This window comes from Mixophyes fleayi, chromosome 3, assembly GCF_038048845.1.
Source record: "Mixophyes fleayi isolate aMixFle1 chromosome 3, aMixFle1.hap1, whole genome shotgun sequence".
NCBI lineage: Eukaryota > Metazoa > Chordata > Amphibia > Anura > Limnodynastidae > Mixophyes > Mixophyes fleayi.
The window spans coordinates 71773423-71798428 of record NC_134404.1 but is presented as its reverse complement, the minus strand read 5'-3'; the positions used below and the strand labels follow the sequence as shown (position 1 = coordinate 71798428).

General features: G+C 41.0%; 1 protein-coding gene and 1 long non-coding RNA gene across 2 annotated transcripts in view; one reads left to right on the top strand and one right to left on the bottom strand.

Annotated features, from left to right (window-relative positions):
• LOC142143685 (uncharacterized) overlaps positions 1-13390 on the top strand; it is a 70929-nt gene extending 57539 nt beyond the window's left edge. The window contains exon 4 of the long non-coding RNA XR_012689563.1: positions 13326-13390. This is a non-coding gene — a long non-coding RNA (uncharacterized LOC142143685). The remainder of the gene's footprint in view (positions 1-13325) is intronic.
• The window catches only part of LOC142143684 (autoimmune regulator-like), a 30059-nt gene extending 5772 nt beyond the window's left edge, over positions 1-24287 (bottom strand). The window contains exons 1-11 of the mRNA XM_075201722.1: positions 24138-24287; positions 19883-20057; positions 19407-19544; positions 17128-17199; positions 15673-15765; positions 13786-13883; positions 11373-11423; positions 11023-11138; positions 8644-8734; positions 4654-4727; positions 3262-3781 (exon numbers count right to left, since the gene is read on the bottom strand). Coding sequence (XP_075057823.1) covers positions 3262-3781; positions 4654-4727; positions 8644-8734; positions 11023-11138; positions 11373-11423; positions 13786-13883; positions 15673-15765; positions 17128-17199; positions 19407-19544; positions 19883-20057; positions 24138-24287 — 1578 coding nt within the window. The remainder of the gene's footprint in view (positions 1-3261; positions 3782-4653; positions 4728-8643; positions 8735-11022; positions 11139-11372; positions 11424-13785; positions 13884-15672; positions 15766-17127; positions 17200-19406; positions 19545-19882; positions 20058-24137) is intronic.
• Positions 24288-25006: the final 719 nt, after the last annotated feature.

The window sequence follows — 25006 nt, the reverse complement described above, 5'->3', positions numbered from 1 at the left end:
GTGAAACTGAAATCCCCAGCATGCCTTGCAGCACTTGCTCTATAGCAGTGTTTCCTCAGGACCCCTAGCATTGCATGTTTTCCATATCTCCTTGCATTAGCCCAGATGTAGACATTACTGACTGACACATTGTACCAGATCCGCAGGTGTTATAATTATTTCCCTTGTCATCTGAACAACCTGCACTGTTAGGGGTCCTGAGGACGGGGTTTGAGAAACACTGCTCTATAGCAGAGTTTCTTGAGTCCAGTCCTCACGCACCCCCAACAGCTCATGTTTTCAGGATTTCTCTAATCATGCACAGGTGACTTAGTCTACTTGGCTAGGTCAGTAATTATCCTACCAGTTCCACAGACAGAAATCCTCAAAACATTTTCACCATCGCCCTTTATTGGTTCATCTCTTTCTGCACCATCAAACTCTTACACTCCATAATGTCCACCTTCCCTCAAGCTCACTTCGCACAAGCTGGATGTAGGCATCGGGAAAATGGACATTAAGAGCCTGATTTACGTTTTAAAATAGAGCCTGTAACTAGTGCGTAGCTCAGACCGTACTTAAATACAAATGTATCTTGAGATACGTTTTGATTTGATTCTGGGTGTAAGCAGGATCTGCCTAAACATAAGTTACTGTATATAGATACAAACAACAGACTGCAGTACACTCACAAGCGTCTATTCACTAAAAGCTCACAGAACACATAAGAACAATTTACATTATAAAATAAATGAGCAACTCTTAACAGTATAGTGATTAATAAAAATGAGGATTTCATTTTTTTTTTTACATAAAATACATAACTGAAGATGCGTTTAATGTGTACTGTACATGCAATTCTTTATATAGTTAATCTTCCTTACATAGACATGTGCTGGTCTTTAATACAAAGACTATGTATGCTATGTTAGTCAGCACTTACACTTGCCCTGTAGCTGATGCAAGTGATATGGCTGAAATCATCATACTTATGGGAAACACAGGACTTGAATCAGCCCCATCTGTGTCGACACGCCCTTACTGTACATTGCCTATGTTCATACACCCCTTTCCTGCCCCGTAGGCAGTAGTGTCATTTGTGTCCAGACATGAATTGCATTGAATTGCGCTCATTGGCGTAAGGTCCCTTTCTGAACATGCATGTTTGCTATATCACGCAAGATACAACACGCAAACTGACTTACATGTGAACCTGAATCATGCATCCAAAATTTGCACCTCTAGGAACCAATTCAGAGCTCATTGAGCAACTGAGTGGCCGCATGATGTGGAGTTTGGGATGCTCTTCTGCATTGAAGAGCATTATTGGAATGCTTTATGAGCCTAACATGACTGAAAACAAAAGCAAATCGCTTTTATTAAGTTGGCTAAGAAGGCGGGTGTAGTACACTTTAACGACTCTGACTAACCCGACAGAACAGTGAGTAGAACGACGTGGGAAATCCAAACACTCATACCCCAGCATGGAACAAACATCGACTTAGCATTACACAGATTCAGTAATTTCATGACCGGATATCTTCCCGACTGTTGTAAATGACGTCAATTAAAAAGGCAACTGATATTAAAGCGGCAATACTCAGACCTGGCCTGTAACGCTAAGGTTAACTGTAACCTTAACCCCTAATCCCTACAAAATGATACATTAGATGAATGACAGCTGGGTCCGTGCATCGGCGCTTTAAGAGGAGTCGCATTTTGAATTGATGTCATTTACAACAGACGGCAACAGATCCGGTCGTGAAATGAGTGCATCTGTGTAATGGTAAGTCGATTTTTTTTTAATGTAGGGGTATTAGTGTTCGGATTTCCCACGTCGTTGTAGTCACTGTCAGGGAAGTCATTATCATGAAACTGACTACCACCGAAGAAGGCCAAATATCTTAACTGTGTCATGGTGTAGGACCATTTACCTGCATACAGTGGTGAACACTACAACATAACATTTTCTATTGACTGTACTTTAGGTTTAGTGGACTATTTCCATTCTGTAAAGTTATATATAAGTGAATACTGCAATTTATATAAAATTTGCTTGGTTTTGTTCTGATACTTTATATTTTTATCCTATTGCTTTGGGGGAAGTCAATTCCCTCCGGAACACGACACACCACGGAAATCAATATTCACTGCTTTTTCTTCACACGCCATATAGATGCACAGGAAAATCAGCAATGTACCCAGAAATGAGCACATAACATACAATAAATACAAACCTGTGCATCAGATAGTATCAGTCAGCAATTAGCTTTTATAGGTCCAGTGTCTAGTGTAAGTAGACTGATGGTTGTTATGGAATATTATATGTTATGTTAATAAATACTTCCAGAATGTGTGGGTCTTTTTGCATATGAGGTCTTTTAATAAGTTCTAAAATCTATTGAAAAAAACAACAATAATAATAATAAAAATAAGTTTACAGGTTAGTCTCTCATGCCCAGTGCCAGTTTAGGCACAGAGCTCATTCCAAGCCCTAGTTCATGTTTCCAGGCTTCTTAGAATTTTTCTTTATGTTTCCCAGTTCCCAAAGCTCATTATATCAATCAAGTCCTAGATCATTTCTTGAATTCTTTAAAACACACAACACATACCTTAATCAAATCTCATTGTTTCCCTGCACTCAGTTCCGTCTTGTAAATACTATAATAATCTCATGTCCACCTGGGCTTGGATGACTGGAATCCAGTATGACCTGTGCTATACTGCTTTAATAAACTGAAAATAATGGTCCTTCTATGCTTGTAACAACTTATAACTATGCGGAGTCATCTCCCCCGGAGCCTGTGCACAGAATATTCATCACTTGTTTTATTCTGCATCGGTGCTCAAATAACAGGAAACTGGAAATGACTTACTCTACTACATTATGTCGACCAGACTTTAAAAACCCCAGGGAGGAGTTAGAACATTCCATTTATGAAAAGTGATTGTATGAATCATTGGTAGAATATTGCATTACAATAGTTAATCCATAGCAGAGCATGTCATTGATCTGCCACAGAACTCTAGCTACCAGCCCCACATAGTCTATGTATAAAAAATATTGCTCTGAGAGTGCCAGTTTTCAAAGCTTCCCAGATACCAGGGCATTGGACAATAGATTAGTTGTTCATACGTTACCACACCTTCCTTATGTAGACATAAATTACATTTTGGGGTAAATATTGTTCCTTAAATTAAGTATAATTATCATATTAATTCAGAATTTATCCTGTGTGTTATTAAAATGTCATGTTAAAATGTTATTCTGACACCACTCACCTTAATCTCACTCAACTCTGTTTGCATTACTCCAGAGCTTGGCACAATCTCTCCTTGAGCCGATGAACCTGGGGGGCATGGATCTACTCTAGGTGGCAGCAGAGGAGGCCTCTCGCACTGAGGTATAGCACTGACCTCTTGGTGGCGTCTTGTAGGGGTGAATGTTTTTTGTGTGGGACAGACCTCGGTCTGAGGTATCTGTGACTGCACAGTGCTGGGAAGGGGAATCTGAGCAGCCTGTGCAGTGTAATGCTGAGGTTGGGCAGGGTGTGCAGGAGTCTGAATTTTATGGGAGTTCCTGACCTGTGGCCCAATTGAGGGTTGTGAGCAAATCTGTTGCACAGGTGTTTCAGAGGACCGTGTGTGTGACAACAGTAGAGGCCCATTCTGGGGCTTAGGCAGAAGCTGATGTGAGCTCTCTGCATGTGGCTGTGAACAGGACTGGGGTGTAGGGCAGATCTTAGACTGGGGCGTTGGTTGATGGTGGTGATCAGAGCATAACTGTGTATTCTGTATTGCACTGCAAGAAGATGAAAAAACAAAAAATACTAAATATACATAACTAGCATCGAACATACCTTTTCAAGTCATTTAGAAAAGTGGAAATAATCTATCGCCCCCTACACAACAAGGAACACCTTGGAACACCTACACAACAAGGAACACCTTGGAACACCTACACAACAAGGAACACTTTGGAACACCTACACAACAAGGAACACCGTGCTTCTCCACCAATTTACCTCATTTTAATACTCAAGCGCCACAAAAGGAAATTTTATTTTTGCACTGCTCTACAGAACATGAGGTACTAGGTGGCCTACTCTGTGTTTTGTAAGGTATGGCTTCCCACTTCTTCCCTTGGCCTATGCTAACAATAGAATATGCACTTACTCTTTATCATCATCATCTATTTATATAGCGCCACTGATTCCGCAGCGCTGTACAGAGAACTCATTCACATCAGTCCCTGCCCCATTGGAGCTTACAGTCTAAATTCCCTAACAAACACACACAGACAGAGAGACTAGGGTCTATTTTGATAGCAGCCAATTAGCCTACTAGTATGATTTTGGAGTTTGGGAGGAAACCGGAGCACCCAGTGGAAACCCACGCAAACATGGGGGGAACATATAAACTCCTCACAGATAAGGCCATGGTCAGGAATTGAACTTATGACCCCAGTGCTGTGAGGCAGAAGTGATAACCATTTAGCCAACATGCTGCCCCATCTTCAAAGTGCAATAGTGACAAGTAGCCTTCACTTATATCAGTAACCTTCACTTATATTTTCAATCAGGTAATGTATATCTAGGCCAGCGCATGGAAGAGATTTAGGCTTATTTTAGATACATAAAGTATCTTTCAGTAGATACAGATAGTGGTTATTACCTTAAAGCCCCACAATTATCTGGGAGAACTTCCCAAACTTTGCTGCTACTTTGAGGAGCATTCTCTGGTGGTTCCTGTCACAACAGATCAAAAAATATCAATTTTGCTTGTATCACAGACTTATTTTTATTTTGTGTTATAATGTATTCTAAATGAAATAGCAAAAATGCAATTACAGAGTAAAAATGATCCAAGTTGACATAATCAAATAAATGCTCTGTGAGCACAAGTAAGTGAATGTGACTCATGTGTTGTCCATATACTGATATGTAATAAGTGGTTACTCACAAGAGTTCTCTACTGTTTTATTTTATTTTATTTATTATTACTTTTTTTTGTATTTTATATTTTTTTGCTTTATTTTATATTACCTGTTTTTGTGCCTCACCAATTGTCAATTCTCAATTAATCCTCTTTATATCAAGTACCATACTCTATATTGCCTGCTTGTTTGTGTTTTCTGGAGAGCAAAAGCCGTTGTATGTTATTTGCAGAGTATTTATAACTTAAAATATGCCTCATGTTTCCACATTGCAACGTTAGTGCCATGATTTAGGATTCTGGTGATAAAAGGGGTTGAGGATTATTGGCAGGACTGATAGTGATATCAGATGGGACACTTTTATAAAGTAGAAAATAGATACACTTATAACTACAGTTAGTACAAGATGGAAAAAGCACCAAGGGGCTTCTGTATTAATTAAAAAGAACACAGTCAATGGCAAATGATTTCCTACGGGAATCCTGTTGCTGCTCCCTCTCTTTTACTTGTTACACAGGGTATCATTATCAGTTTCAACTCCCAAGTATAGAGCGGTTATATTTTATACAATGACGCTACCACGTGGATAATAGTGGAATGCAAATACATATTATGTTGTAACATTACTGAATATGTCAGTCACTGGAGAGGAGGGTTAAGGTAGGCACACAGAGAGGGCACAGGGATGGCACACAGAAACCCCAATGATGTGGATATAATTAGGTGACAGGCAAATCAAATAAATATGATTGTATTGAACAGGCTGAATCAATCAATTATTACAAGAATATACTGTACTATCTTATATATAGGGTATCTGTTAGTATAGGTTCGTTTTGTTAATATGTATCTTTTATGGTTTTTTTTTATTGTTATGCTTTTGTATCTAGTTACTATTTAGTTCCTTTCAATCTGAGAGATGTTTTTTCCTTTATGAGATTATTTTATGCTATTAACATGCTATCTGAGGCCATTGGCTGTAGTGGTGCACTCAGCTTGCTGTGTTTCAGTCAGCTTTGCTTCCGTTTTTTATTTCTTATAACTATATTTGTATTTACAGAGTTTTGCTTAAAATTGGCTACAATGCATGATTTCCAAAACAGATTAAGATGACCACACATTGGTATTTTGGTGCTGTGATCCAAAGATCACCATAGGTTGGTTGCAATTGATCCGGAGTAAAAATGCAGTCTCCCAGTGACTGCCATAACTATGAGTGTGCAGTCATCAATATGAGTTGCCAGCTCTCCAAATGTTAGATCCTTAGGGGCATATTCAACGCGGCATTAAGAGTATTACTGGTATTACGGTAATTCTAAGCCGGACTTCAGCTCGCAGCTCCCTGAAAGCCGGCGTTAAAGGTACCGTAATAACGGTAATTACGCGCACTATTACTGTAATAACTGTAATAGTGCGCAAGCCGCGTTACTTTTGCGAGTAACGCGGACAATTGAATCGCTCCTTAGGGGCAGATTCAATCGTTAAAAAAAAAATTGCCACATAGTGTTCCGGAATAGTTGCGAGAAATTACTTAGCAATTCTATTTAGTGAAATATCCGTTTACTTTTGCTCGCACCCCATAGAGACATGAGCAAAAGTGAGCGTTACTTTTTACCATATAATCTGGAAAAAAGGCACAGCCGCAATGTTCCTCGGAACATCATGGCTAATTGAATCTGCTCCTTAATCCGAATAGCAGCTACTCAAGCCCAATCTCCTCAACCAGAAAAGGTGTCATCTATAAATTAAAAAGCAAACAGAGACAGAGAGCGCCCATAATGCAATGCTTTCAAACACCATATAATGTGAAAAAAGTAAACTGCGTACAATGAATAACATTAAATAAAGCTTATTTGTGTAAATTCTTTGACAATTTCTTCAGCTCTGCTTGAACTTAGTCGCATAGTAATGAATCCAACAATGGATGACTTGGGGAAAAAATAATAAGCCACAAAAAGTGGCCACACATGTGTAGAAACGTCTAAAAAGTGTTTATTGCACAAATAGTTAAAACCCTTATATTAATAAAAAGATTTCATTACTTATCTGAATCCAGTGCTGAGAGCTGTCCCATGTGGAACAATATGCCAGGTTTACTCATGATTTTTACGTTATATGGTGCCTGAAAGTATTACATTATGAGTGCTTTCCGTCTTTGTATGTCTTTATATAATATATACAGGGTGATTCAAAAGTCGCAGTACACCCTTTTATTTCAAAAACTCTACAGGAAATTGGGAAACCTGAATACCCCATTAAGGTATGGGTGACGTGGTCTATCTTTTACGGTATGTACCAGACATGGGCGCCATCTTGAAATTGGCCAATCGGCCCAATTCCTGTAGAGTTTTTGAAATAAAAGGGTGTACTGCGACTTTTGAATCACCCTGTATATATATATATATATATATATATATATATATATATATATATATATATATATATATATATATATATAAAAAATGGATGAGGAGGCGCACAATAGTGTAGTACAGTATTGTATTGGAGCCAAACATGAATCCAGAAAAGGAACCTAGTCACCAGAGTGGAGTGAGCCAAAAATTTCACCATATAAATACCCACAACAACTAGTGTGGATAAAAGTGTAACATATATGGTGAGGAATCACACAGAGCCACATATCACTCAGATTAATCCCATTCAACAGTGTGCTAGGTAGGGACACACAGGTCACACTAGTGCAGAGATATGCGTACCAGAAGCCAAAACTTTGAGGCTTATCTGTAGAGATATCCTGTAGACTGCAATGGTGAAGTCACTCTCCAGCCACAACGGATCAACCAATTGATTGCAGTGAAGAGCATGAATGGCAGTGCAGCATGGCTAAGGGCAGAGGTGCTCAAACTCTGAGGACCTCTGCCCTAAGCTTCTGGCTTCTGGTACGCATATCTCTGCACTAGTGTGACCTGTGTGTCCCTACCTAGCACACTGTTGAATGGGATTAATCTGAGTGATATGTGGCTCTGTGTGATTCCTCACCATATATGTTACACTTTTATCCACAGTAGTTATTGTGGGTATTTATATGGTGAAATTTTTGGCTCACTCCACTCTGGTGATTAGGTTCCTTTTCTGGATTCATGTTTGGCTCCAATACAATACTGTACTACACTATTGTGCGCCTCCTCCTCCATTTTTTCTAGATTTCTTCCTGCCACACCACTTGGCCTAGAGGACTGGCAGCCGCCCACACAGGGGAAGCGTGATATAAAAAGGAACCAGTTCAAGATATTGGACTACCTATTATTGTTGTACTGGCATTGTGTCATAGAGCCATTTGTATCTTTTCTGTTTTTATATATATATATATATATATATATATATATATATATATATATATACAACAATCATGCTGTCACCGGCCAACATGATCAACTGCCAGATTCTCTAGCCTGCTAAAGTCCAAAGTTATTTGTAATTTAATCAAGCAGAACGATTATTAATGGTATTTATGTAGAATGAATGAACGTCTTAACTTATTAGTCAGTTGGCTGCATGGTATTAGATCTGCCTGTATGGTATTAGATCTGCCTGTGTTCGCCCCATTATGTATTTCCCCTGAGCTGGGAAAGTTTGGGTTGTTTGAAAGCTTTATCATCTTTCTTTCCACTAATATTTCATTGAAAATGTAAATATTTTCATTCCAGGTAGAACACTACATCATCTCATAAACAGGTCTAAGTTAAGCAAAATCATGTGACACTTACAGACAAAATTGCAGCTTCTCCTTTAGCATTGGCCCTAAGTTCCGCCATCTTTGGCCCTCCTGTATAGCAGGAGTCACATCTCCATGTACCACTGCAGAGGCAACGAGAAATAGAAAGAGTGAAGACACCCCTGGTTATTATTGTCACTCCACATTACATGTGTGTTCCCTAAATACAGTTCTATTCATAGTCCTGAAAAGGTTAAACCAAATGTACTAAAATATCCAAAATGTACTCTGAAAAGTGGCATCATATAGGAGTATTTGAGCCCAGTATTGTTTTTGGATATAAAAACACTGTGTTCTCTTCCTCTTTGGCCCATTATAGTGAAGGGGAATATTATAGTGAAGGGGAAATGCTCTTCCCCTGTCAGCATGACTAGCCTTCACCTTGACTGTGTCACTGTGGCAGTGATTCATAGCTTCAGAATTCTGCATTTTTCTGGTTGGAACAAAACAAACACAGAACTTTCTAAACTCTACTGTGTTTTGTGCAATGTAAGAGAAAAAAGGTTGTGAGATTGATATCTCCCCAGCGTCGGACTGGCCCACAGAGGTATTGCCCGGTGTACCTCCATGTTTGATAGCAGTGAGCAGCTGTTTTTGTTTTGGTTTGGTTTTTTTACGTGACTGCAGAGGGTGTGGGGGGTGGGAGGGGAGTGCTCACAAAGCATTTGTGGTCAGTGGACAGCAACAGCCAGCCAATCGCTAGGCTGCCTGTTGCTGTATGGGGTCCAACACTGCTGTGTGGCAGACAGTAAGTCTCACTTCACTTACTTTCTGCCTGATCTACGGGGCGACGCTGTACAGCTCAGCTAAAGGTAAGTGAGGAGAGGGGGCGCTGCCTATACTAAACTATAGGGAAGGGGGGCTGACTATACTAAACTATAGGGAGGTGGGCGGCTGACTATACTAAACTATAGGAAAGAGGGGCTGACTATACTAAACTATAGGGAGGGAGGGGGGCTATAATAAACCATAGCGGGGGGGCTGACTATACTAAACTATAGGGGGAGACTGCTATAATGTGTGAGGGAATGGGTCTCAATAGTACATGGGTGGAAGGTAGGTAGGTAGCTTATTTGTGGGTGGTAGTGGGGCAATTTAATTTATTGGTGGGGCCTATTAAATTAAGACGGGGTGATGGGACCTTTAATTTAACGCTGAGGTGGTTTGGGTCTGTAATTGAATGTGGGGCTGAGTTTCAGGAGGAGGGCTATGTAGTAAATGTGAATATTATTTATTTAATCCCGGGAATGGTAGTGGGAAATGGTTGGAATAAACGTAAATGCTATTAATTTATTTCTGGGGCTGTTTGGAGGGAGGGTAATAGGTTTATATATTAAATGGAATTACTAATAATTTAATTTTGAGGCTGCTTGGAGGGAAATAGATCTATTTATCAAATATGAGTACTATTATTATTGGGGCTGGAGGGAGGCCTAATTTTTAAATGTGGATGCTGTTGATTTAATGCTGGGGATGGTTGGAGTTTTCTAAATTTCAAGGTACCCATTTTTTTTCCAATAGGGCCTCCAAGGATCCAAACAAGCAGCAACTGATCTAAAGAAACCAGCAGTTACAGGTGGTGAAAGTGACAAGAACAGGTATTAGAGAGCAGGACAGTCTGCCAACTGTACTGAATCTGGTGGGACAGCCCCAAATTTGGGTCACTGTCCTGCTTAAGCTGGGTACACACTACAGAATTTTCCACCAACTTTTTATACTGATCGATTTTACATGCGATCGATGTTCTGATCGCTCGGTCCATGGACTGCAATACACACTAGCCTTGTTTAGGACGATATAGGGAAGAGCAGACGTCCCGTTAGCGACTTTTTACAGCCATGTTGTCGTGAGCAATGACTGTAATTTCGTACTCACTGTTGTGGATCGGTCGGAAGTTTGTACACACTACACAACGGAAACGAGATTGGAACAAAAATATTAAACGGTACGACCAACCAAATGAGGCGACAATCGTCCATTTGGGCAGACTTTAGACCATCGTGTCACTACACACACTGACCCGACTTTTGAACGAGCGGTCGTATGTCAGCTGATTGAACCGATTATTGGACAAAAACCGTGTAGTGTGTACCCAGCTTGTGTCAGGATTTGGTCCGACAACAAGGACAGCTGTGAGGTATGTCCGGTTTTACACTGTACTGCTCATGAAGGCAGGGCTGCGGGCATCTAACAGTATTCCACACAGTTTTGCTTGTGTATTTGTATAAAATGATTACCCTCCTATCTTAAGTGCACCAGGCTCCCTAACACCTACTTTGCAGTGCTACGTGGTATTAGGTGGACCCCAGTCATTGGTTTCCCGGTGGGCCCTTCATACCCCAGTCCGACACTGTATCTCCCTGTAAGGTACCTTGGGATGTGTGTGAGTGGAGGCACCAAGCATGACAGGTGGAAAGACCGTGGACATCCATCGCAGCATATTAACTCTCCACCATCCCTACAGATTGAGCACTCATCATCGTTACTCTGTAAGAGACAGTGGATGAAACACAGAGGTAATGACAGTAGCAGTCACATGACCTGGAAAAAGGGAGTTGTGGGGATGAAAGAATTATTAAATCATTAGTATAGAGAGCAAATATACAAACAGATGTACTGGAAGATCCCTACATGTAAATCAAGTAGATTAAAAATATTGCCACATTCAATTCAGCTATAATTAGGACAATAGCAGGAGAAAGAGGGTTACATTAAAAGCACCTGATGGTGTGATAATTCAGGATTTGTGAGAGAAGCAGCAACGATGCCGGTCTGGAAAAGTGAGAAAAACAATAAATCAGTATCACATATTTTTCAGATCACATAAATCAAAATGTCCCCCCCCCCAACTATACAGCAGAGGTACAATTGTATATAGGACATATTTATAATTTATAGCTTACAAATTGGGGGCCACATTACTGATGACCTACACTGAACAGTAAAACATAAGACACAATAATGATCTCTTCTTACCCTGTATTTTGATACCAGGGAATCAAGTCCCCTGAAAGTTCTATATGAACTCTATGCCGCCTGATTCTTCATTGTCACCTTTACAGCAGTTGTGCCCTGTGCTGAGATCCAGGGATCCTTCAGGTTGCCCTGCACCCATGTTGGCACACCGTGCTGGCGAAACAGGTAGAACCAGTATATAAATACAGCAGCCCTGGGGCTGCTGGGGGAGAGCAGTTTGAATAGATTGAATACTAAGAGCAGGGGTGATTTTTAGGGTTCTTACAGGAATGACAGCCTAATACCAGTTTGCAAAAAATGCTCAAAAGGCCTTTGAAAGTCTAGTTTCATAGGTAATTATTAATTAAGAAATCCGGAACCTTAACTCCTAATTAATCTTCTCTAGATAGAGGTGTATATTTCCCAGGTACCCATAGCAAAATTTGGGAGAGGCCCATCGATGTCATTGAGAGTGGGGTCTCAGAGAGAAGCTTATTGGGGGGATGGGTACTAAATACCGGGGCCCACACTGCAGACCACCAACTTTTTTTTTTCCCATCTCTCATTTTTTTTTTTCATTTACTCTGCGGGAGTTTGGAGCTAATCGTGGAGGGCGGAGGTAATCTGGGGCTAATGAGACCGGTCTGTCAGTAATCTAATGGAGACAGACAGCCAGGCAACAAATACAGACTGCTGCCAGGCTGCCGGTCATTGCAGACCGTGGCTGCGGATCTACTGGCCTCTACAGAGAAGGGATGTCTGCAGGTAAGTACGAAGGGGTGGGTGTTATGTGCCGGGCATTGTGTATGTGTATGGAAGTGTGTGTGTTTGGCACTGTGTGTATATGGCTTTGTGTGTATGTATTTATATGGCATAATGTGTATGTATTTGGCATTATGTCATAGTTACCTACTCTCCCTGAATGTCCTTGAGACTCCCGAATGTTTGGGAGCTCTCCCGGACTCCTGGGAGAGCAGGGCAACCTCCCGAATCCTGCCCGCTTCGATGGTGAAGTGGGTGGGGGAGGGGCTAATTGTAGCATCCTGGCACCGCACCCCGCTATAATAGGCCGAAATTGGTATTGTATAGCAGAGGCCCAATGACAGGACTAGCCACACCCCCAAAATACGACTAACTTTGGAGGGGTGATTGATAGGCCTAGAAATCCAGTTTAAAAAAAAAAGACAAAAAAAAACTTACAATGTCTCATTCTGATGAGATCCCTGTTGAAAATCAGAGACGTTCTTTACAAAAATCACTAAATCTGCAACATGCCGAGTAATTTTTTCACGTGAGCTCATGATCTATTGCTGCAATTTTATCTGTATCTGATTTTTAGTACTTGAGATGTTGGTTACAAGGGTGCCCTCTGTTTTGTGTATCCCTCACAAGGGTGCCCTCTGTGTTGTGTTAAGGTCAAAAGGGTGCTTCTATATTGTATGGCGGTCACAAAGGTTTCCTCTGATGTGTGTCGGTCACAAGGGTGCTTCTGTATTGTGTGGCTGTCACAAGGGTTCCCTCTGTGTTGTGTGGTTGTCACAAGGCTCCTTCTGTATTGTGTGGCGGTCACAAGGGTAACTCTGTATTATGTGGCGGTCACAAGGGTGCCCTCTATATTGTGTGAAAGTCACAAGGGTGCTCTCCTTATTCTCTAAATTATCTGTAGTCATTTATTGCTCTGCTTTCCAAATTTCATGTACCTATACATTTTCCAAGCAGGTCCCATCATTCCAGGATCCATACAAGAATCCAATACCAGGTTGTGAAAGCTGCAATAACAGGTAGGTGAGAGCAACACCATTTTAATACACAATATGTCATGCCTAAAGAGGCGTAGCCAAATGCCATGTTGGCCACGCCTCATCACTATGTGGCCACACCTTCTTTGGCGCTGCTGCTGCGCGGTTGCACATGTCCCATCTCATGCTATATGCGAATGGGGGGCCCAGAAAGTTGCTGTACCGGGGCCCCAACTTCCTCTTGCAGCTCTGCCTGCAGCCTCTGTAGTTCCGCCCTTCTGTGACCCTGTCCCCATGCTGTAGCACTATAAGTACATGGGACGCATGGTATCCCGTCAATGTTGCACAGATCACATATTACAGCTAATCAGAGAGCTTTGCATCTTTAAGGCTAGAAAGAGTAAAAAGTTGGTAAGTATAAACTATATACCACTACTTACTTGACTAGAGTACAGTTTTGGGCGCAGAGTCAGCTTCAGAGGTTGGTTACAGTTCTGCTGTACACTTTCCAGCTCAATTTCCTTCTGTTTGGACCTGTCTGAGATACCAGCTTTGTTATAGAGCCGTATCAGGAAAAAGAAATGACACCCACAGGCACATTTCTCACATACAAACACTACTTTGTAGTACAATGTAACATAATACACAACACAATACAATACAGTACAGATAAACATAATAGCTGCTGTGTTGAAATCTACACACACTAAGTAAGTGATCTCAGACATAAATTCCTTCCTGATACATATCCCCAGGTCTAGCACTGTGATGGTCCCACTGATATCATTAGATCATCACAACATGGAATAAGTAATCCTAGTCAGTGGCGGAACTACCAATTGTGCAGCAGGGGCCCATAGAGATAATAGGGCCAACTGCAAGATGCAGAGGGTCAGGGGCCCCCGGTTCCTTCCTCACCTCCTCCCTGCACCGGGGCCCATGGAGATAATAGGGCCAACTACATGAAAGATGCAGAGGGTTAGGGGCCCCGGGTTCCCTTCTCCCCACCTCCCTGCAACGGGGCCCATGGAGATAATAGGGCCAACTACATGAAAGATGCAGAGGATCAGGGGCCCCGGGTTCCCGCCTCCCTGCACCGGGGCCCACGGCTCGCTAGTTCCACCTCTGATCCTAGTGTTGGTTATACCTTTTGATGTTCATAAAGGTGTTCAGCGGTGTTAATGTGGATCTTAAGCCACAATGCTTTTGTAACTTAAACAGGTTTCTGTTTATTTAAAAATAATAACAGATGAATAAATGTAGTTACTCATAGTTGGTAACTTGTAGTACAGCAGTATTCAACAGTAGTGACAGTTTCAGCTATCAGGCAGTAACAGTATCATGTAGGGTTATAGAGTATGCACTTATACACTTGTATATACAGATGCAGGCAGGTTGGTAATGCACTTGGTTGTTTTCTATATGCACGTCCGTGCAGGTTATTGTGGGCATATACACTCCTCCCTTATGTATATATAAGTAGGGGGAGCCTCCGGTCACCTTCTACCAGACTTTGAGGGACTATATATATATATATATATATATATATATATTTATTTATATATATATCTATATGCATATACAGAGCACAGCTAACAGTACTGCATCCATTCTTTTTACTGCTCTGACTGGAAGTTGCCCCCCACTTCTTGTATCCTCATTATACCACTAGGGATAAGTGCGGTTGTCATAGCAATGCAGCAGGGGAGACAGAGCGAAAGCGCTCCTATATACTAACACAGGGTTTTCCAAACCCAGTCCTCAGGGCTCCCCAACAGTGCAGGTTTTCTGGATCACATGTGACATAATTAGGACCACCTGTGGATCTGTTACAATATATCAGTCAGTAATGAATACACCTGTGCTCCAGCAAGGAGATTTGGAAAACCTGCACTGTTGGGGAGCCCTGAGAACTGGTTTTGGGAAACCATGTGCTAACACCTAGTACATCTAATTCTACTACATACTGAGGTAAAAACATGCTGGAGGAAAAACAGGATTCAATATTAAATAGATTGTAAACCTTTGTATAATCCTAGCATGCACAACCTCAACCCCTTGTTCTCATTTGGTGGTGGGTCTCCCCATAGAATATATATGCACATTTTATACAAAGAATTTTCCTGTATATTTGTACTTATGAAAAGATCCTCACATACACTTTACTTATCCTATACATTAACATCCTCTTTTTCATACATCATTTTCTTTCTTAAGAAAAGTACAGTCCTTGGGGCCACTTGAATCCCCACTTCCCCTTCCTTTCTTGTCACCTGAATCATACCTTCCCTAGTTCCGATGTTGTTGTTATAATAAATGTGTGATACCTGCACTGGTCTTCCTGTCTTTTATCAATGGTTTGCTGATGATCACAGGCTTCTCTTCACCCTCACCCACTGAGGTTGGCACTTTCTGTGGAGCTGTGGACATTATGACACAAGAACATATTTGTATGAATAAAAAAGTTTCGCAGGGTTCAAATTATGTGTCTGGGGATGAATGCTAGAAACAGGAGACGTATTTGGTCACTTATCAAAGCTACTCATCTACTATTGGAGATTCATAAAAGTAGGAGCAGTCATTTAGAGTAGGACATAAGTATGCAGCCCAAACGTTATAGTAAAATTACTGTTACAGTCAATGGCTGTCAGGGCTGTTGGGACTTGTAGTTGCATAACTCTGAGTGCCAGAAAGAGCCCCAGTGCTATTCAGCTACTTTGCCCAGAGGGCACACTTTTTTTTTTTTTGCACACTCAATTACCCCAGTGAATCCCAACCAATCTGGGGCCGGTGTCACAATATGACTACCAGACCCCACACTGAAGTTCTACCTATTGCTGGTTTCCGCACTTACAGGAGGATGTAGCACTTGTTGCCAACTGCTTTAGCGGTAACCAGCCCAGGCTATGGTGCTGGTACAGGTGAATTATTATTTTTTGGGTGGAAGGGTCATTTTGAGATGTGGCCTATTTTACATAAATCTGCAAGGGGTGCACACTCCTGCTATAAGCAACTTGTGCTTTCATGATTTGTCTCTATGGCCGTAGGGGCTACAAGTTCAGGTTATGCTTAACCTTAAAATTCCACTTTGTTTTAATGCACCTGCACAGTAAAAGACAATAGACATTCGGGGCCCGCAGTTGGACTTAGTTACAACACTAAAGCAAGCTCTAAATATGCAATACTGATTTAAATGGGTAGAACTGCCCTTGTTTACCGACTGACATCATTAGGAATTAATCACCAAAGTAGGCCAAAATAGTCATATGGAACCAAGAGTTGCAGTTGGCCCATGACACACAAATTTTTTATTTTGTGTATATTATTCTTTCATTCCCAACATCCCTGCCTATATTCAAGAGTTCAGATCAGCAATTATAAAGGCAAATTAGTAGCTTTCCAAGTATAAATTATTTTTCAATTTTGCTTCTGTAGAACTTTAATGTACAGGAAATATTGGTGGTATATAATATCTGTTTCCTTTTAGCCACAAAACTTTAGACCTCTCTATTTTATATGATTGCACAGGAAACAGGAAGCAACCATCCAAGAAACAGTGGCTGCATTTTCCCTCGGCACAGAATTTGCATCTGTGCCTTCAGGTCCCGTGTATGGGGTGAAGTATCACAGGAACCTGTTTATAAGACTAATGGAAAATGATCGGCTCAACATGATTGTCGGGACTCTAACACATGATGCGGATTAACTAAAGAACATTACTTTATCAATCTCATGTGTATCTTAAATAAACCTTGGTAATCAGAACAACTTGCATGACTCACATTGCGTTTCTGGCAACAATGATGACCCCAGTTTCTCTGTTTTCCGAGGTGGCTTAGTTTTGGCAGGTGGTCCTGCTGGAGAGAAAATGTTATACAGTATTCCTGATACAGGTATAATATCAGTACTCTATCTTTTCCCCCTTCTCTACTATCTCATGTGACCACTTTCTCTCTGCATTTCCACATGGATGTCACAATGCTACCTAGAGCTCAACATGGCCAAAACAGAGCTTACCATCTTCCTTCCTTAAATAGTCACCATTTCATCATCAGCAACACCACAATTTCCTCACTGCCTTGGTTTTAGCCTTGACTCTGCCCGTCCTATCACCTCTACCTTCGAAACATTGCTAAAATACATGCATTTCTTACCCAGGATGCAAGCAAAATTCTTATTCATTCTCATTATTTCCCACCTCAACTACTGTAACCTAACCTATCTGGCCATGCTTTAATCTGCCCTAAATGCTGTGACATAACTAATCTTCCTGTCACTGATCTGCATCACATTGCATATCCCAACATTGACTCCCAATATACAACCATAATCTAATTTAAATAACATCACACCTTGACACAATGCCGCACATCCTATAAGATCTGCCTCTGACCTGTGTGTCGTCTCCACTCTGATAATCACCTCTTACTCCCACCTACAAGACTTCTATCATGTCTCTATCTACCATGGAATTCCCTAGCATGCCTGATCTGGAGCTGATGTGTGAATAATGCCTACTTTAACATTCTGTTTCTGCTGTGACATTATTAGTGCTTATTTTAGAATTGTCCATAATGGTAATCATATTGCTCTTTGTGACATCTTTGCCACTCTGTGCAAAATATCTTGGGGCCTATTTCACAAGTGGTGAAAAGCCGAAATACCGGCATTAATCTAATCATAAATTTCTGCAACATTAACCTAATTACCGACACTTACTGCTGTCCCCATAGACCTCTATGGTGACAGCAGCAGTAGGTAATTCATCAAAGTAATACCATCTCGGATGGCGTTACTAGTATTTTTCAACCAGATCTAGCTGAAGCCTCTCCAGCTTCTCCCGGGAGACAGCGCAGTGCGCATGCGCACAATACTTTCTCCATGCGGCTGCCGGTGAAGAGTTATATTACCTCTCTGAAGAGGGGGTCTATACCAAGGCTCCCAGAGCAGCCCCGGCTTAGTAAATTGAAGTGGTACTTCTTTATATACATATTGAGGGCTACCGCACTATGGTCTGATTCATCAAGGCACTTGCCGATTTTGAGTGTATCATACGCAAAATTACTCTGCGCATGCCCAGAAGCAGACCATACGCCAGTAAACGTAGCCGTGTCCGCTGCGTCTACGTATGCAAGGACACTAGATACAGCCTATGATTTTGGGGAGTGAACAGGGAGGGGAAGAGGTGTTCGGCACACCCTTACTGTAAATTGACTACGGCCAAACTCAAGCGCATGCAGCCACATGCAAATCAAGCTTTGGGCACCGCAAAGTTACTTGTTTTTCTGCCGTATTTCTTGCTCCAGCTACAAGGCTAGTCTAAGTCCTGATCAGTATTGATGACAGTGTTGTATGCATGCTATAACATGTGTTTGTAATCAGGAGCAACTGTAAAAATGTATTTTATGTTCAGTAGACATTTAGAACATCCTAATAAATGTATTTCATTGGTAAAAGAAAAAAAAACTTTTTTTTATTAACAGGTGACATTAATTCAATATTTCTTTTTGTTTCTGTGCATCCTTTTGCAAATTTATAATCCATATAGGTATTGGACATATCCTGCAGTCTCTTGTGTAGTAGAGCACAGCAGACCTACACCCAAAGTCATCAGCGCACTTTTTTTGAGAACCGTTCCTTGTTGAGTTCAGGAGTGTGCACAGCTAATTTTTGTGTGTTTTAAAACAAACGCTCATTGCGCTCAGTATGTATACCTTGATGAATCAGGCCCTATATTTGCAGTGCAGTTTTAGATTTTGAAGACATTTTTATATTTAGCCGTCTATTCATTAATATTGGGTGATATAGAAGTTTTTATATCGCTGCGATACCACCCAATTTAAGTAAATAACACGGGGGCAGCTGAGCGATGCCCAACTCCCTGGCGATACTAGTGGTACAGTGGTAAGAGGAGGTCAGTGTAGGGACCTTCTGTGCATGCGTTGTTCTAGCTTCCATTTATTTGCTAGTACCTCACTTGCTACATATCAGGTATAGTACTGATTTACCTAGGAGCAGCCTGTTAATAGATCCTTCTAGTCAGTGTAATAGGTCAGCCTACCAGTGCCACATAGCTGAACAGTGGTTCCAGTGTCCTTTTCTCCTCCAGCTTTTCGTTTTGCTTGTGGCTTTTGATAGTCTGAGTGTTTGGGTGCAGGCATACAGCGCCGGGCCTTGCGCTTTGATAAGCTAGCTGCAGCTGAGGAAAGAGATGTACTAAAAAGTGCTACATATAACTGACAAGAGTTAGGAAAGATAAAACCATAAGACAAATAGAGACTTGATCAGTAATAGATGGAAGTCTTTTGGGACCAATGACAACTATGCCAAGCTTGAAGTCTCTTTTACTTGGCAATTCTGAATTGGCAATAGCAAATTTATGACCCACATTGGGCAACATAGCTTATTAGCAAACCTCTGTGTGCCCTATACTGAGTCAAGCTTATATAGCTCACGAAGAGACTTAGTAACTGTAGAGATGTTATTCTGGGGAAAGTTTTTATCATTCACTACCTACTAAATTCTGGGTATACTTACCAGTCTGAAGAGCTCTGTGAATTCCTGACAGCCGAGGGTAGCTCTTTAAAATGTACTCTGTGGATAAGAGAGACCAAAATCCACGGACACAGTGCATGTCACAACTGAGAAGCCAAGTAAGAAGAGCGTGAGAAGCTTTCTGTGCTCCGATACCTTCCCCAGCACGCTGCGTCTCCTGTGGGGGATATTATATGTATTATAGCTAGTGAGAAGCAGGAAGGTGATAGCTAGGAGTACATCATCATCATCATCATCAACATTTATTTATATAGCGCCAGCAAATTCCGTAGCGCTTTACAATTGGGAACAAACATTAATAAGACAATACTGGGTAATGCATACAAACAGAGAGGTAAGAGAACCCTGCTCGAAAGCTTACAATCTATAGGACAATGGGAGTTAAAAACACAAGGGCATGTGCTACATCATATTGCACAATGGACCAGCCAGACTGCAAAGGTAAAAGTACTGAGTGGGCTATGTGTGTTGCAATGTTGGTCAGAAGGTTGTTGTCTTGCGTTAGCAGTGTAGAGGATGGTAATAGGGTAATCTAGGGAAATTAAGATGATGGTTGAGGAATATCATAACCTTGTCTGAAGAGGTGGGTTTTCAGTGAACGCTTAAAGGTTTGAAGACTAGAGGAAAGTCTTACTGTGCGTGGGAGGGAATTCCACAAAGTGGTACCTCATTAGTAGAGATAAGTGAAGTTGTGGTGGAATTTCAGACATATGGAACTTTGTGGCAGGACAGAGCATTTTACAGATATGCAAAGTTCTAAATAAAATGCTTTTGCTTCACCATTCTGCACTATATTTACAAATTTACATCTAAACAAAGCTGCGAAAATAACAACTCATTCTCCTCTGTGGTGTGGTTTGAATTAATAAATGGCAGGGGATTTCTATGTGGAACACCTGAGACCAAATTCCCCCTGAGACACATGCAAAATTCCGCACCCAAATGCATAAAAATATCCTACCCATAATTATCAGTCTAGTAGTATAACTTTCTGTGCCCATCAACTAAAGTGCATTAAATCAAATTAAACTCCATTTATAACTCTTAATAACAGATTCTCCCTGCTTTACAGGACAGCTAAACCGGGTACTTATTATATCTCAAGATATTTGAAACTAAATGGTCTGGGTGGGTCTTTTAGTCATCTTTTACAGGAAGTGGTTAATAACCGAGAACAGTAGCTAGCATACATAGTGAATGTAAAATATGAAACATATTGAGGTCTGACCAAGTGTGGCATTTATATATATAAAAATAATTATTTGTGAATCTCATGTTATGTAACTAATAGTTTTTATATAAGTCAAATTTTATTTGAGGTTTAGCAAGGAGAAGACCTGCTGAGAAGCAAAGAGAAACAAATTGTAAAATGTGACTTCAGCAAAGATAACCCTACGGATCCCTTAGTGCTGTCAATTTTTGCAATGTTACCCTCCACCAGCTTCCTTTGTTTTTCAATAATTTTAAAATAATCATTTTAGTTACATGTTACTTTGCTTCCGGCCAGGTATGTAAAAGCACACGCATGCTGTGCAGTCCCCACACACTTTTATCATCCTCCTTGGACATGATTATAATGTCATATTTTGCATCTTAAATAATGGTTTCCAATAAATAGCATAGAATAGAAAGTTAGATCTCCATATAATATACAGAATAAGAGGGACAGTTTAGCAAAACAAAATAAAAGACACATTTACTGGGAAAAATCTGTAAATGAGGGCACAGTCACTGAAATGTAGGGACAGCTGGTAATGGCATAAGTAGAGGTACCTATAATTAAGCATTATTAATGTTTCTCACTAGTTGTCACAGACAACCAGATACCCAAAGTAATTCCACTGTGGACACACAATCCAATAATCCAACGCATGAATTAGGCATGTAACATCTCCAATCCAGCAGAGGTCACAGTGCTGAAAGCTGAAACCATTTAGACACACAAGGCCACGCGCTCATGAAATCACTCTTACTGCTACTGTATAATCTGCTTTATACCCAGATATGCCACCATAATAATGCTACACTATGTTGGTCTGCCAGGCCGGTTGTGAAGGATGTGATGGAAAGGGGAAGAAAGCAACCGATTGGAGGGAAAAAGAGGATTGTGATGTCTGATGGTGCAAGTTGAGCTGAGGGCAAAATGAAACTAGGAATATCAGGCTAAATCCCCTTGTCACCATGCTGTGCCCCTCGTTCACCAACCTATGTCACCCAAGGCTGTGACAGGTGTTCCTCTCTGAACATATTAAAATTAATTTCTTAAAACTAATTTATCATTCAATGACAAGTAGGAACATACATATCATCATCATCATCATCATCATCATTTATTTATATAGCGCCACTAATTCCGCAGCGCTGTACAGAGAACTCATTCACATCAGTCCCTGCCCCATTGGGGCTTACAGTCTAAATTCCCTAACATACACAGACACACAGACACACAGACTAGGGTCAATTTGTTAGCAGCCAATTAACCTACCAGTATGTTTTTTGGAGTGTGGGAGGAAACCGGAGCACCCGGAGGAAACCCACGCAAACACGGGGAGAACATACAAACTCCTTACAGATAAGGCCATGGTCGGGAATTGAACTCATGACCCCAGTGCTGTAAGGCAGATGTGCTAACCACTACGCCACCGTGCTGCCCATAGTGCTTCATTGCGATAGGATTCGTCAGCTGTTTGCTGTACTTATATGTATTTTATGTGCCTGCAGGGTATCAGATGATACCAACCTTAAAAATATATATATATATGTTACAGTCCTAAAACAAAAAGCTAAGTACACCCTACTTCCTTGCCAGGTTAAGACTGTATAATTGTGCTGTTCTTATAGGTCTATCCACCTTTGCAGAACTCAAAATTCTTATACCCTATTAATAAGTTAGGTCAATGTAGGACTGTGCCTTGGTTAATTTAATTTTCTAGTTAAAGCTACCACTTGGTAACACAGCATGTGTGACAGAAACCAGGAATCTGCACAGATTATAATAGACAAAGTAATGCAGATATTAAGAGGTCTATTTAAACTTGTGAAGAGCCAAAATGCCGTCATAAACGCCAACAAGGGCACTTTCACAGTTTTTTTGCTAGTTAACGAAGGGTTAGTGCTGGAGAGATTTCTAGAGCTTTAACCCCATTACCAGAGCTTACCTCTATCCCCGTAGATCTCTATGGGAATTATTTTAAGATGCTGTGAGCAGCAGAGGAACACCACCTCAGAATGGCAATACTTGTCTTTTACAATGGGATTCAGCAGAAGCATCTCCAGCTTCGCTTCATCCTTCACCTGTGAAAGTGCTGTGTGCATGTGCATAGCACTTCCTCCATTAGCCATCATGGTTATTCTGCCAGTGAACAGTAATTATGCTTTATGGAGGAGGGGGTTCCAGAACAGCCCCAGCATGGTAGATTGCAGTGGTTCGCAATTATGCAATTTTCAGAGATACATATTGATAGTGACCACGCTGCATGATACCTTACATTGTATATAGAACTCTGGTGTCTTGTATCTTGCGTGACACTACCCTCATGGTAGGCAGACACAGGGGGATGCTGACAGTCAGCAACAGGATCATCATTCAACTTGACGACACACATGGGTGACTAAACTGGACAAGAAGTAACCATTCATCTCTTGTGGCCTTTTGGTACAATTGTTAGCTATTCGCCCACAGGCAAATAGTATCAATATTAAGACTGCATTTTCTGCCATGCCTCTATAAGTTCCAATAAGAATACATTGACATTGCTGATGTTTTGTGATCACATGCTATATCAAGACAGTTATCCAACATTTTCTGCGATATAGTATCACATGGTGCTGACTTAGGGCTTTTCTTAGTTGCCAGTGTAAAGAGCTTTTCACAAACATAGGAGCAGAGAGTACAGGGGAGTTGCAACAGAACAGCATGGCAAGAGGTAAGTGGGGAGAAGGAGGGTCGTGTGGATAGCAGTGGTAGATAGAAAATGGGTCAAAGGAAAGCTGATTGGAAAAAGAACCATCCATTAGTTAGAGGGAGATGAATGGGGGTAGGGACATAGGGATATTCAGGTGTCAGAGGGAGATCACTATTTAGTAATCATACATATATGTGTTTGTGCATTTGCTCATGCCAACAGATAATAGGAGACACAGGGCATTAGAGATGGTATGAGAGTATAGAGTGTGAGATATAGATGCAACATTTTGCAGGATTTTGTAGGGGATTCTAGCAGAACAGTGCACCTACCTGGAACCTGTCTTCAGGTACAAGGTCTCTGTCTATCATGCTATGCAGCAGAGGGAACAGGTCGGTGACAGCAACAGCAATTTCGGTGCGGTGCCATTTAAGGAGCGCTCTAAGGTCTGTCCCACCTGGAGAGGAGGTCTGCTCAGACATCCTGCAGAAACAGGCATAGAAAATAATTGTTTGCTAAATTATTATGTGACTGTTACCAGTATATTCAGTTGTCTTCTCTGCTTTAGTTCCCCCTCTTACTGGGTATGCACCTAAGACATTTTGAAAAAATGTGGAGACAACATATATTAGTCCTCTAGGCATCAAGGCTGATGGTACATTTCAACTTTCACAATTGCAACATACCCAAAAGAACAATCACGTATGTGCAAAGATGTACTCTTTTTTCAACACAAAAGGTGAGTGTGCAAGAGTGCTCACATAGAGGGACACACTGCTGTGCTTGTGGAGATAAGAGTGTAAGCAAATGTTCTCCTTTCTGAGCCTATAATGCATTAAAGAGATTGTTGCTTATATTTATCTTACTTGCCCACTTCCCTGGTATAGATTACATTTGTTCTCACCTGGCTTCTGGTTTTCAGTCATCTCACTTGCAGAAGCTTCCTATACTTTCCCTTTAAATTGAGTTTAAGTTAATTACTCAACCAATAACACTCAGGCATACTATTAACACAATAAGAGGCCTCCTCCTATTCAGTAGAGAGTCACCTGGCAGGATAAGGTTCATTGCCATGACGCTGAAACTGATATGAGGGTGAAAAGTGTTTAGAATCACATGTATATAGAATGGGAGAGTCCGGTATTAGTCACCCATAATTTGGCTGTGACAACTTGATTAGAGAATAATTTGTACTGCTTCA